The sequence below is a fragment of the Syngnathus acus genome, chromosome 17 (genome assembly GCF_901709675.1).
Source record: "Syngnathus acus chromosome 17, fSynAcu1.2, whole genome shotgun sequence".
NCBI classification, from domain to species: domain Eukaryota; kingdom Metazoa; phylum Chordata; class Actinopteri; order Syngnathiformes; family Syngnathidae; genus Syngnathus; species Syngnathus acus.
In genome coordinates, this window is record NC_051102.1 from 1,040,513 (window position 1) to 1,053,498 (window position 12,986).

General features: G+C 40.7%; 2 protein-coding genes across 3 annotated transcripts; one reads left to right on the forward strand and one right to left on the reverse strand.

Moving 5' to 3' along the window:
• Positions 1-1,626: 1,626 nt before the first annotated feature.
• LOC119136826 (homeobox protein Mohawk-like) lies at positions 1,627-8,107 on the forward strand. 2 transcript variants are annotated; one of them, XM_037275590.1, is made up of 6 exons: positions 1,627-2,144; positions 2,256-2,415; positions 2,493-2,646; positions 2,773-3,066; positions 7,435-7,468; positions 7,541-8,107. In XM_037275590.1, the coding sequence occupies exons 1-6, from the start codon at positions 1,975-1,977 to the stop codon at positions 7,872-7,874; spliced, it is 1,146 nt and encodes a 381-aa protein (XP_037131485.1). In that variant the 5' UTR covers positions 1,627-1,974; the 3' UTR covers positions 7,875-8,107. The 2 variants fall into 2 exon arrangements, with proteins under 2 accessions (XP_037131485.1, XP_037131484.1); XM_037275589.1 differs by having other exon boundaries at positions 1,630-2,144; positions 2,734-3,066.
• A 1,571-nt stretch (positions 8,108-9,678) lies between these two features.
• On the reverse strand, positions 9,679-12,985 carry LOC119136827 (ras-related protein Rab-18-like). The gene is made up of 7 exons (XM_037275592.1): positions 12,767-12,985; positions 12,412-12,467; positions 12,254-12,315; positions 11,832-11,904; positions 11,548-11,666; positions 11,327-11,393; positions 9,679-10,831 (listed from the first exon to the last, which is right to left on the reverse strand). Exons 1-7 carry the CDS (start codon positions 12,832-12,834, stop codon positions 10,659-10,661), a joined length of 618 nt encoding a protein of 205 aa, XP_037131487.1. The 5' UTR covers positions 12,835-12,985; the 3' UTR covers positions 9,679-10,658.
• Position 12,986: the final 1 nt, after the last annotated feature.

Here is a 12,986-nt window from a genome sequence, read left to right on the forward strand (position 1 = left end):
TCACAAACGCTCTCCATCCAACCTCACTGAGCTCAAGCGGTTTTGCAAGGAAGAATGGGCAAGAATTCCAGTCTCTCGATGTGCAAAACTGATAGAGACATACCCCAAGCGACTTGCAGCTGTAATTGCAGCAAAAGGTGGCGCTACAAAGTGTTAGCGCAAGGGGGCCGAATAATATTGCACGCCCCACTTTTCAGTTTTTTATTTGTTAAAAAAGTTTAAATTATCCAATAAATTTTGTTCCACTTCACGATTGTGTCCCACTTGTTGTTGATTCTTGACAAAAAATTAAACTTTTATATCTTTGTTTGAAGCCTGAAATGTCGCGAAATGTTGAAAGGTTCAAGGGGGCCGAATACTTTCGCAAGGCACTATATGTGACATTTGTATATGCAGCTAAAGTGTACATACTGTAAATATGGTTTTAGAACTCTTATTATTATAACATTTTTTTTATAAAAAGGTGCAAGTGTACATACTGTAAATATGTTTTTAGAACTCTTATTATTATAACAATTTTATAACAAGGTACAATACTGTAAATATGTTTTTAGAACTCTTATTATTGTAACAACTTTTTTTATAAAAAGGTACAAGTGTATGTACTGCAATTGTGTGGACACTCCCTGCCTTCTAGCGTGTGGGCAACTTTCGTGCCATAATTCCTCAATTTAGAAGGTTTATTTTGAATTTGTGATTTTTTTTTAAATTTATTTTGGAAAAAAATCCGCGATGTACTGAATCGAACCGCGATGTAGCGAGGGATTACTGTACTCTCAAATTGATGAGGGTATTCTGCTCTACTTTGCCCTCTGAACCTTTGACTAGTTCATTCAGAAATTAACATAGAAGCTAGCCACAAAAACATTTTACTGAGCTGAAAAAGATATCTATTTTTCAATTACACCCGTCCGTTCATCCAACCATGGCAGCTAGAAGTGGAGCGAAACCCTGCACACAAAAACATCACGCCCCTCAATTTTACAAGAATGGAACAAGAGGAACACAATCTTCCTTCTTAATAACATTAAGTTCTCCCACAATAAATCAGAACAATTTGTTTTCTCTTATTTGTTGATTTCACAATGTGTCACATTGCTATGATGTCACACGATTACACCACACACTTCTCGCCATCCTGCCTACACACACACACACACACACACACGTGCAAGTCACTGTCGAGCGTGGTAACACGAGCCAAGTCAGTCCCAAACCATACTGAAATGATATGTCCCACTTCATGGAAAGAGCTCCCAAAAATTGTGCAGACTGCAGACATTGCAAAAGATTTGCAACCCCTAAACCCCACTGCACATGGTTGCGCACAAAATAAGCAGCACTTGCCGAGGATAGGATGAGCAAAGCCAGTGCTATTTTTCCAGCGCTGGTGTTGACATTACTATGGCCCAATTTGCTCTGGAAAGCAGGATTCGCTTGCTGGCATGCAGCACCGCTTGGTGGTTTTGCTGGTTATTAGGAAACTTGTAATTCCAGCTCCCGAATCCCCTGGTAAAACATGCAATGTTATTTGCTGACACGATTGTTGGTCAAACCGCAAGCTGCGAGAGGCTGGTATGCCTCATGTAGAAAATATGAGATCATGCTCAACAGCAGACAGAATCTAATAACCACGTTTGCCATGCAATAGTTTGCATATCTTGGGCCGCTCCTGCCGCTGCTCAGCGAGGGTTCCCCTCACGGTCCTGATTGGATGGTGGGAGGACCAATGGGCAGGAGTGAAACAAGTTATCCGAACTCTCCAAAGTGCTGCTCAACAAAACCAGATGACATCCACTGACTTTTCAAACATTTTTCACTCTGTAACTGACGTGCTCCAGAGTAAAGCCCGAGGACTATTTTGATCATTTTGTTGACTTGAACTTCATCCAGGATGGGAGCCTACCACAGCTATTTATTTCTGTAAATCGACAGATGCACCTGTTGGTTTAGGGGAAATCTGCTTGCTTGAGGATGAACTCAGTTGTTGGGATGGCATCTGATACTCTTCTTCATTTGGAGGATGAACAGAGGAGTAGACTGAATTGTGTAGCTCACAGCAGCTTAGCTAGCCGTCAGAATGCAGAACTGCTGCGATACCAGGAGACTGCTGAAGACGACTCCTCCAAGTACAGAAGATATGGGTAGGCATAGCAGCGATATTTTGATCAGCTTTTACCAAATTTAGAGCCAACATTTTGGTACATTTGATTATGTTGCGCACTGCTAGAGTCTGAGTTTCTGAAATTCTCCAGATCTCGCTTGGGTGGGGTCAAAGTTCGCCACAAGAGACAGGTACTGCAGGACATGGCCCGGCCTCTCAAACATTGGCTGTACAAACACCGGGACAACCCGTACCCCACCAAGACCGAGAAGGTTCTGCTCGCTCTGGGCTCCCATATGACTCTCGTACAGGTGAGGCCGGTCAGTGGAGAAATTTCAGGCAAAATGTTAGCTTGTCTTCATTTTTTTCACCATCCAACTCTGTTTAGGTGTCAAACTGGTTTGCCAATGCTCGGCGGAGGCTGAAGAACACGGTTAGGCAGCCAGACTTGAGCTGGGCCCTAAGAATCAAACTGTATAATAAATACATCCAGGGAAATGCTGAGAGACTGAGTGTATGCAGCGATGACACCAACTCAGAGGGTGAGCCAAATTTTTTAAAATGATTTCATGCCAAACAACTGCCCACAGGCAAAAAAAAAAAGTTTTTGTCCATGTGCTTTGCTGCAGATGATGACTGTCCATTACAAACGCCCATCTGTTCATCAGACTTAGGAAGATCCTCATCCCACATGTGTGGGATAAAGAACCAGGGTGGCGTGCTCACCATGGCCGACCCGGCCAACAGCGACGACGGCACCTCGCCGCCGTCAAAGTACAAGAGCAGCTTGCTGAATCGTTACCTGAACGACACCCTGCGGCACATGATGGCGGGCAAGGCGGATGGCGTCGCCCTAAAAAGGCGGAACCACTCCGAGTCCTTCAGTTCAAACGAGTGCGACAGAGACGCTGTGTCCCCAGCGTCCTCCTATGACACAGACACCAACTTCATCTACCAAATGGGTAAGAGACTCCAAAGCGTCACACACCGCTGGTGGAGCTAGGGTTTTTTTTCTTAGGGGGGTGGGGGCAAGGGGTGGCCAAGGGAGTTCCTCAAAAAAAAAAATCCAAAGCCCAGAAATTATTTTAAAAATACTGATACAAATTCAAAATGTAGACAACTAATTTAAGAAAATAAATAAAATAATCTCAGTTAGCTCATTTTGTGACCTGAATACTTTCTGCCGTGCTTAAATGCCTGCCTAGTTAAATATTTATTTTTCAGTAGAAAAGTTTAAAAAAAGTTCAGAAGTGATGGGAGAAAAAGTGGTCAGTAGAATTAATACAACATTAAACGATTAACAATTGAGACATCCTGCTGCCTTTTATGATAAACCAAACACTCAGAGCCAGATTTTTTTTCATGAACATTACTAAAAATGTCCTGCAAACACACAAATCCGTCATATAAAGTTTGGATGGAATTGGAGCTGGCTTCGTCTACTGCAAATATAATTTCCATACGCAACAATGTGCCATTTGTTCCGCTTGAGCTTCTTGCCATGGTGGAAATGTCCAGTTGGGCCTCGACAATTACAGAATGTCTGAGATTTTATTTTTCCCAGAGTGAGAAATGAAAAACTCAGCCAAAATATCAAGAAATAGAGCAGTTTGTCAGCAGGGCACACAAACAAGTGACAACTCGACATTGAAAGAACGCAGCTCAAGAGCATTAATATCCATTTGGCTCCATCCCAGTTGCTTTCTGCCCGAGTCGTGTAAACGCTGGCTGCCTGTTTCTCTCCATCCTGGATTCCTTTTCACGCTCATTGAAAAGTTACATTTCTATAATTGTGAAACCACTATTCATTTCTTACAGCAATGCATTAAGTTCCGATTTTATTACACTCAGCTTCCCTGAAAACAAATAAATTTTTCCAGTCGCACGAGTGTTGGTGAAGTTATGGTCTGTGAAAACACTTAAACTTCAGCAACCTCCAGTTCAACCTCAGACTGACATTTGAACCGATAATGTGAATTATAAACAGCATCATAAAAGATATGCAGAGCCATTAGCAGAAAAGCAAACTTATATTATTCATTCTTTTTTTATTTCACGACAATGTCGTTCCATTGAGAGACCACCTCTGAGGCCTAATGATCATAATTTGGATAATCACATTGTAAAAAAATCCCTCACTGATATTCACTACTCGTTTTGCTTTTATGGTTAAAGCGTCACTGTACTCACGGCAAATGTAAAAAAGAAAAGATTGATCAGCCCCTGCCAGGATAAAAACAGGATCAAGTATTGATGAATCATTTTTGCATCACTCTTCTATGAAACGCAAAAAAAATAAAACACTCAGAGAAAATATTATTTGAATTTTTTTTATCAGCTGTAATTCTGATGATTTCGACATTTGAGAAAGCCAAAAGATGCCAGTGAATTCATTTATGACTTATTGTTAGTGTAAATAAGAGGCTAAAGTTAGCCGCTGGTTCACTTAGCCTAGCAAAACAATGAAAGCCAACCGCAATTCTTTACACCGCAAGGAACATGTAAACAACACACATTTTGTAAAAAAATAAAATAAAATAAAAAAATGTTAGCGCGTTAAAAAAAAGCTCGTTAGCTCGTGGTCACATAGCGCCATATCAACTCGGCACTGACTCAAGGGTAATATGTAAAAGTCTTCCCCTAAACATGTCAGTTAATGCACCTCAAATCATATTTCCTTTGGCCTATTCTGCGCTTTCTTGAACTAATTACCCACTGAAATGTTTGTGAACACTTTTAATGTATCCCTGCTGCTCATATGATGACTTTTTTGCGACTCCTCTACGTAACTGAAGTGGAAAGTCAGCCTGCCAGATTTATGACAGGCCCGGACCCCATTAAAACACTGCGCTAGCATAGCACAGGAAGGCTAAAAAACATGTCAACGAGTGATCGTCTTTAAAAAATGATGTCACAAGGTCACCTCAAACATATCTGTCAAGATTTCACAGGCTGGAAACATCATGTTACCTCACATTTCCATAAAACAACCAAGTGTGTTTATATTCCTGTACGAGACATGGTCTATACCTCCCTGAGGGCCATCATGTCACGAGGATTGTGTTTTATAAGACACAGAGCAATAAAAAAAAAAAACAGTATGGACTAATAGCTGGCAGCACAATGTTTCAAATGTATGCGGATGTATGAGTGTGGAGTTTTTTGTTCATAAATGAATATCCACATCGATATGTTTTTGTTACAGTAGTTATTGAATTCCAGAGTCTTTTCAGACTTTGCAATGCAATATTAGATGTGATAACATTTTCCTACATGCTACTGTGTTTATAATGTAGTATAAATCAGAATCAGAAGTGTCTGCTGGTTCTGGCGTACAGCGCTCTGTAACGCCGTCCAGAGGGGAGTAGTTCGAACAGACTGTGCCCTGGGTGAGAAGGGTCGGTAGAGATTACCGTGAATTTCCATGCATAATGCGCAAAATTTAACTAATTTATTGTCCTAAAATCTGGGGTGCGCATTATGCATGGGAACAACAATTTTTGAAGAAAATCTCCCTCGAAATAAAACTTGAAATCACCTTTCTTCTTGTTTGTTGTCAATCGCGCATCGCATTCAGCCATCCTGCCCAACACACTTAGTCAGTAAAATTCATAATTGACGACACATCGTTTGATGCGATGGTGCAATCCTTGATGGTGTGTTATTGTCAAATATTGTTTGTTTTTTAATCTCCATCGCAGACCGGATATCATACGGAGGCCGCCATGACAGTATGCGCAGAACGGATGCGCAAGACACGTCAGCTATATAAAGAGCGAGAGTTCAGTTCTCTACCTATTAGTTTCAATTCACAGTTTAATTAGCAGTTTCAATCAGCAAATAACAAAATGCGTATTACAGGTAATATTTTATTTCACAACACTTTGCCTTGTTCCTTTCCTCTCTGCTGTTCACTTCAAACACGCTCCATACGAACACAATGCTCTCGTATCAGACGCTTGCTCGATCACCTGCTCGTTTGCTGTCACAATGTACCCTACACAAATCCGAAACATTTCTTCGCTATCGAGTTTGCTAGCGCATGCGCAGTGATACTGACCGGCAGAATAACATCCGGTTGTTCCCAAAGATGATCTTTTTTCTGAAATAATTTTACGTTTACGGACTTAAGTAAGAGTCAAAATTTGGGTGCGTATTATACATGGGTACAGGCTTTTTTCCAGCATCGACATGCCATTTTTAGGGTGCGTATTATGCACGGGGGCGTATTTTACATGGAAAATCACGGTAACCTCCATTTGGGCTTTATTGTGATGAAATAGATTAGATAGATAGATTTCAGAAAGTGTTAGCTGGCCTATACATGAATTCCTTTTTTTTTTTTTTTTTTTTAAATCCACCTGTTGCTGTTCTTATAATGTCATGGGTAAGCCTCATTTCAGTATATTTAGTTTTTGAGACATTTTTGTTCGGTGTGAGATTTTTCTAACATAACGGTTGCTTTCGCTCAATATAGGTCGGGAAACTTTTCATTAGAGGACCTACTTTGTCCTTTGGATCAGATCAATTGTGAGATGAGGTTTCAATTAAAACCACATAGCTGCATATTAATTATGTCGGTGAAGGTAACTAAAGTAGTTCCTGTACAGAACGATGTGGAACTATAGATACATGCATTTTGTCTGTTTGATTTCCAAAAACAACAAAGAATAAATCATGGCTACTCTTTTCATTTCAGTTACCTTGTCAAGAAATGACCAGGCCAAAATCAAAAGTCGTTCTGCAACACTACTGGACAATTTACTATCTATAAAAAAGCAGCAAGCCCTCTCATTACCCTCGCTACAAGTTCACCATGAAGTAAATTTAAAACTGGCAAGAGGTAAAACAATGTTTTCTTGCTGTTTAAAATAAGAGGTTTAGAAATAGTCTATTCGAAAAGGATGTTGCGGCTAAAGAGAAAAATGCTTGAGGACCTTCAGTAGCAAGGAAACAAGAAAAACAAAGCGGACATGATTTAGTCGATTGTTAGTTACTCTTGGCTCCTGGCCAACTAAAGACATCCTGGATGGAATATTTTGGACTGTGGGCAATTAAATCTTTAGCTGATCAGCTTAGTTTTACTTGATTTAAACATACAGAGGGTAGCACAGTGAGGACTTTTCTTTTGAAAAAGACAATGACAAATATAAACACAATCATAAAAATGATTTTGGTCACAAAAAGTATCAAATGCAATGTGTTTCAAAAAGAGCCTTATATAATGAATCCAAAAAAGCGAATGTCCAATAATTTGTCTGTTTCCAATTACAACCACCAAGGAAGCTGGTTTAGACATAATTGATCAAATTTCTTCTTCTTCCTTGCAGAGACTTTGGACTATGCATCATCAAAATGTGACAGGTAATTATTAATTGTTTTTTGTCTACTACCGTCAGTGAAGGATTATCAATCAAAGCAACTTTTTTTCTTTAGTGGTCAGCTTCAGGAAAGAGGTCAGGAGAGTCAAAACAACCAAGACTGGCGAGAGATCAATGCGGCCGTGGCCTTGACCAGTCTGGCGCACGGGCAGAGTTGTCAGAACAACACGTCGTCGCTTGGCACAACCCCCGGGCTGAGCTGCCACAGGGAGCCCCTGTCCATCGCAAGGAGCAACATCCCTGGCAGGAAGCCTGTCACGACGCCCCCCTCAGTCCTGAAGCAAAGCTGCACTTCTGAGCAGTCCACCCTCACCAGTCGCATCATCCAAAAGTCGTCCCACATCTCCGAAGTGCAGACTATCAAAGCGGGTCTGGCCAACAGTGTGTAGGAATTCAACATGCGACAATCATGTCTGCCTCAAGGCAGCCTTTGAGACTTTTGAAATGTTTGAGAAATGTAAAAAAATATATATAGACTGTATTCTTCCACAATGTTTTTTTTTTTTTTACAATGTTGCTGATGTATTTCTATTGTGTTTTGTTATAAGTTAACTTCTTTGAGACTGGATCGTCATCCAATGCCCTTAGTTTGACCGCAGCTTTCCAATAAAGTCAATGTTAAGTTTCTTCAACATGGGCTCTATTTTCACATAATTTTGACAAGAGCTTGGGACAATCCCTCGGAATCATAGTAGAAATCATTCATCTTTATTTTATCTATCCATCCATCCATTATCACAGGCACACTGGAGCCTATCTTAGCTGACTCGGGCAGTAGGCGGGGTACACCCTGAACTGGTTGCCAGCCAATCACAGAATCAAACCCTGCACCACTACAAATGCAAATGCTAACATCCATCCATCCATTTTCTGAACCGCTTAGTCCCCACGGGGGTCGCGGGAGTGCTGGAGCCTATCGCAGCCGTCATCGGGCAGTAGGCGGGGGACACCCTGAACCGGTTGCCAGCCAATCGCAGGGCACACAGAGACAAACAACCATTTGCACTCGCACTCACACCTAGGGACAATTTGGAGTCTGCAATCGGCCTACCAAGCATGTTTGTGGGATGTGGGAGGAAACCGGAGTGCCCGGAGAAAACCCACACGGGGCCGGGGAGAACATGCAAACTCCACACAGGGAGGGCCGGAGGTGGAATCGAACCCGCACCCTCCTAACTGTGAGGCGGACGTCTTACCCAGTGCGTCACCGAGCCGCCCAAATGCTAACATTATACAGAAAAACACACATACAATCTGCACATATGGTCATGCATAAAAAAAGAGGCAGCGTAAGGGAGCTGTGCAAATGTTATACTACACCCATGAGGAGTTTCAGGTCCCTTGCTCAAAATCAACTTTGTTGTGCTTAGGAAGCATCTGACAGACAACCAAGCCTGGTTGATTGGTAATTGTTTGGTCTGCAGCAGTCATCTCAATCCCCCCGCCCCAACATTTTCCTGTCTACTACTTGATGGGACAAAAGAGACTGGACTAGGTCCAACATCGAGCATGAAGGTCATAACAGGCAACACTGAAACATATGCCAAATGTTTCCTTTCCGTGATGTACTGTAGTTGTCTGTGTCGTATTAAGCTCTTGCTTTTGCTATAAACACGTTGAAATTGTTTTTAACTGTCTGGCAACAATATGGAAAGAATGCTCGGCTTTCTGAGTGATTGTTTTAAGCACAACTTCGGCAACCTGTTTGCAGAGAGTTCCTCCACCACTGCTGGAAAGAAAAGAAGTGTTTTCCTCACACTTGACAAAAAGATGCATTCTTAGTTTGTCTCACAAGAACGAGCCCTTCACTTGTAATTTACAAACAGATACAACAACTCCCTAGATAGACACCACAAGCCGCAAAGGGTGATGAGGAGGAAAAAAAAAATGCCTGGTACACTGCGTGTGCCTTGAGTGGAGCATCCTGTTCCGTATGAGCACATCCCGACACCAAACATAAGCTTGTAATCACACATAAACGGCTGCAGTTATTTGACTAAAGATCATTAGCAGGATCTTTCCACTCACGACCTACTTTGAGATTTTTTTTTTTACATTTTGTACTGAGAATATTTGCAGACTCGCATGTTCTCATCACTTCATCAACTGAGTTGCCAATGAAAAGGCACCTCGTCATTATGTGGGCCTTGAGAGCAAATGGAAACTGCATGACAATTAAATCATAGTTTAGAATGACTGCACCCCAAGTGTCATTTTATTTCAGTTTGAAACAGGACAATTTTGACAACACTGGAAACAGAGAACGTCATTCGTTGTTAAGGCAAGATTCATTGCGACATTCTGCATTGCAAAATTCAATTGATACAGAATGTAAAACATTTGCAGAGAGTGATTCAGATAAACGGAGAGGGAAGGTGGCATGGAAAGAAGTTGACAAATAATGACAGTACAACAAATCGGTATACTGCAGAAGAGAAAACGCTTGGGAATGATCTTCCATCATGTCTGAAACCATCACCTTGAAGACTAAATATGGACCACATTACATACAAACAAAATGAAACGATAAATGGTGAACTGGACTGAATGATGACTAAGAAAACATGATGTTAAATAACTTTCTTGTATTACGAGGTCTATACAGCACAAATAGGGGGATAGTTCCACAACCTTTAATGAGACTATAATGATCAACTAGTTTTGAGGATTCTGCACTCTACATAGAAGGAGTGTATCAATACATTCTGATTGCAAATATTTCATGAATAAGGCCATATAATGACATTAACTGAGTTAATAAAAAAAAAATGTGGATGTACTGTATCCACAGTGTTTTTGGAAAAGATGAAAGCTTTTCATGGCCAGAGGTTAAATGAAGGGTATCCACCCCCCATATAAAATGCTGCTTGATACATAGGGGATGGTCAGGATTGGTTCATATTATCAGCTTCACTCTCACATTCTCTGTTGTAAAGTGACATCATGCGTGTTGAACCCAAGCACACACAAAAGTCAAACTCTATCTTACGAGGCCAAAAGACTTTTTTTTTTTAAACTAGATCCATTCATTGAAACGGAAAGAAGTGTCATGTGCAAAGAGTCCTCCCCTGCCCGATCTCTCGTACCAACTCACATTTTTCATCTCCTTCCTGGTTCCGGACTAAGGTAATTTCTATCGAGCTTTTATTTTTGTTTGTTTGTTTTGTCCACTTTCAAGGTATGGAGCAGTATCCTCCGCATGCCCTGCCACCGCCTTGCTCTTGATTACCCAGTTGCAGTGTCTGGGCCTGGCTTTCGCTCTCCCAAAGCCCCGGAGTTTGGAGGATCTTCTCTACAAGCTCCTCAAAGGCACACTGTACGCCGTCTTTGGTCTTTGCACTTGCCTCTGGGGAAAAAAAACGGAAAAAGGTTTCCATCAAACAAAAACAAGAAAATCTCCACAAGGCTTTCATTTATAAAAAATCAGGGAAACTATTCCTTCAATGTGCAGGTTTTAATGATAATGACATTCAAGGTATTCTACATGATGACTCAATTTAAGAAGCAAAAGACAAGCGGCGGGCTCACAGTGGATCGAATCGAACACATTGTTGCCTGGCTCGGCCCAAAGCCACTCATTAATGTTGCTGCACTAAAATGGAAACTCCAAAGCACGTTAACCTAATTTTGCAAATGGAGTAAGCTTGGATAAGGGAATTAGAAATTTGGGAAAGCGTGCAGACATACATTTAAAGCAACAACATTTAAAGCCTATCTAGATGCTAATCATAATGCAAATGATCTGGAGCAGCTGCATCCAACCAAAAGACCAAAACAGCTAAATCAGGCCAGAAAGACAAATCAAAAGCATCACTTGCTAAGCTTTAACATGGACACTTACCGATAAAAAGCATCGAGTGTTTTCTCGCAAACTTCAGGCCTTCATTTCTGTCCACTTCGTGGTCATCCTAGAAACCAAAATCATGAAATTCACACTATTTCCACCATTTCACATAAACAGAAGCACAGTGGACGTTGCGGTGAAATGTCCTAAATAAACATGCTTTCACATTTATGAAAATTGTCTTAATAACTGCGAAAGCAAATCTTTTCCAGACTCACCTGATCAATCTTGTTGCCAACAAGCATTTTTACAATATCATTGCGAGTGGTGTAGGTTTCCAATTCATTCAACCAGTTTTCCAGCTTTGTGAAGGTGTCACGCTTTGTAACATCATATACTGTCAACCCAAAAGAAATAATGAGTAGAAACAGAACATTACGCAAGAAATCATATAGAATCAAATGACAGTATTCCTGTGATGCTAAAAACATTCTGCAATCATAAAATGCAAAAAATGTAAAATATGGCACACTACTAATGTGCTTTAAAAAAAATTACTTACCAAGTATAACTCCCTGGGCACCGCGATAGTAGCTGGGTGTTAGCGTACGAAACCTTTCTTGTCCAGCTGTGTCCTATACAAAGATGACAATATAAGAAATGTTGGGGGGAAAATATCTGTGAAAAGTTGAATCCACAAGTGCTATGTAGGGGTAGAAGTTTTTCTGTTGTTGCCATATTTGAATTGATATCTAAATGCAAGAGAACCGTTTGCAGAGTAAAATAATAATAATTTTAAAAAAAATTGTGGATTGTTTTTGTTCACTTCAAACTATTTGTTGTTGAACGGTTCTTTTACATATGCATTTTATGTACTGTTCTGTGCAACGTCGCAACCCAGTGGACAGATATTGTATTGCACTATGTTTTTCATGAGCTCACATTCATAATAAAAAAACATGACAACATAATGACCAGTCTTACCCATATGGCGAGTTTTGCTTTGTTTCCATCGATTGATAATGTTTTCACTTTGAAATCCACACCTTAGTCGGCGTGCAAGAGAAAGGTAACAAGAGGGTTTTAGACAATTAAGAAATGTTAAGTTAAAAAATATGGAAAACTTGGGGTATGAAATGTACCTATTGTCGCTGACTGCTCTGGGTCAAATGTGTCTTCTGTGAATCTCAGGAGAAGGCTGTCGGGAAAAGAGATGCAGTTAGCAAAATGGACTAAAGCCTTTCAACGTTTTATGTAACAGTCGGCACCGGTGGCGAGCAGCATCAGCTAAAATCAACACGCAGTGAAAAGTTGGCAATACATCTTTTGATGTTATTGCAAGCCAACAACACTACTGAAAAAAAGAAATGAATTTGGAAAAAATATAATACCATTACGTGATTCACGAAAAGTACCGCAGGGCAACACAGTGCTAAGAAACTGATGTCAACACACTTCACAAGCTAAGCTAGCATGCTAGCTCGGGACAAAACATACCTAGACTTCCCCACTCCACTTTCGCCTATTATCAGCAGTTTCAGAGTTGTCAGTACGTCTTCATCCATATTCCGATGTAACGCAAGTTCGTCAGGCGATTCGCTTCGCTTTTGAAAACAATGTACAGTAAGCTTGTTTTTTGTTTAGTAATTCCCTTGCAGCTTTTGACAACTTCCGCCCAACGTGTACACCTGACGTCATGGATAACTGTTGGTCACGT

Coding starts and splice junctions, on each gene's coding strand:
- LOC119136826 (XM_037275589.1), top strand. CDS start 1,975: ATGAACTCAGTTGTTGGGATGGCATCTGATACTCTTCTTCATTTGGAG. Junction 2,145..2,255: donor TCCAAGTACAGAAGATATGG/GTAGGCATAGCA, acceptor GAAATTCTCCAG/ATCTCGCTTGGGTGGGGTCA. Junction 2,416..2,492: donor CCCATATGACTCTCGTACAG/GTGAGGCCGGTC, acceptor AACTCTGTTTAG/GTGTCAAACTGGTTTGCCAA.
- LOC119136827 (XM_037275592.1), bottom strand. CDS start 12,834: ATGGATGAAGACGTACTGACAACTCTGAAACTGCTGATAATAGGCGAA. Junction 12,468..12,766: donor AGTGGAGTGGGGAAGTCTAG/GTATGTTTTGTC, acceptor TTTTCCCGACAG/CCTTCTCCTGAGATTCACAG. Junction 11,394..11,547: donor TTGGCAACAAGATTGATCAG/GTGAGTCTGGAA, acceptor TTTGGTTTCTAG/GATGACCACGAAGTGGACAG.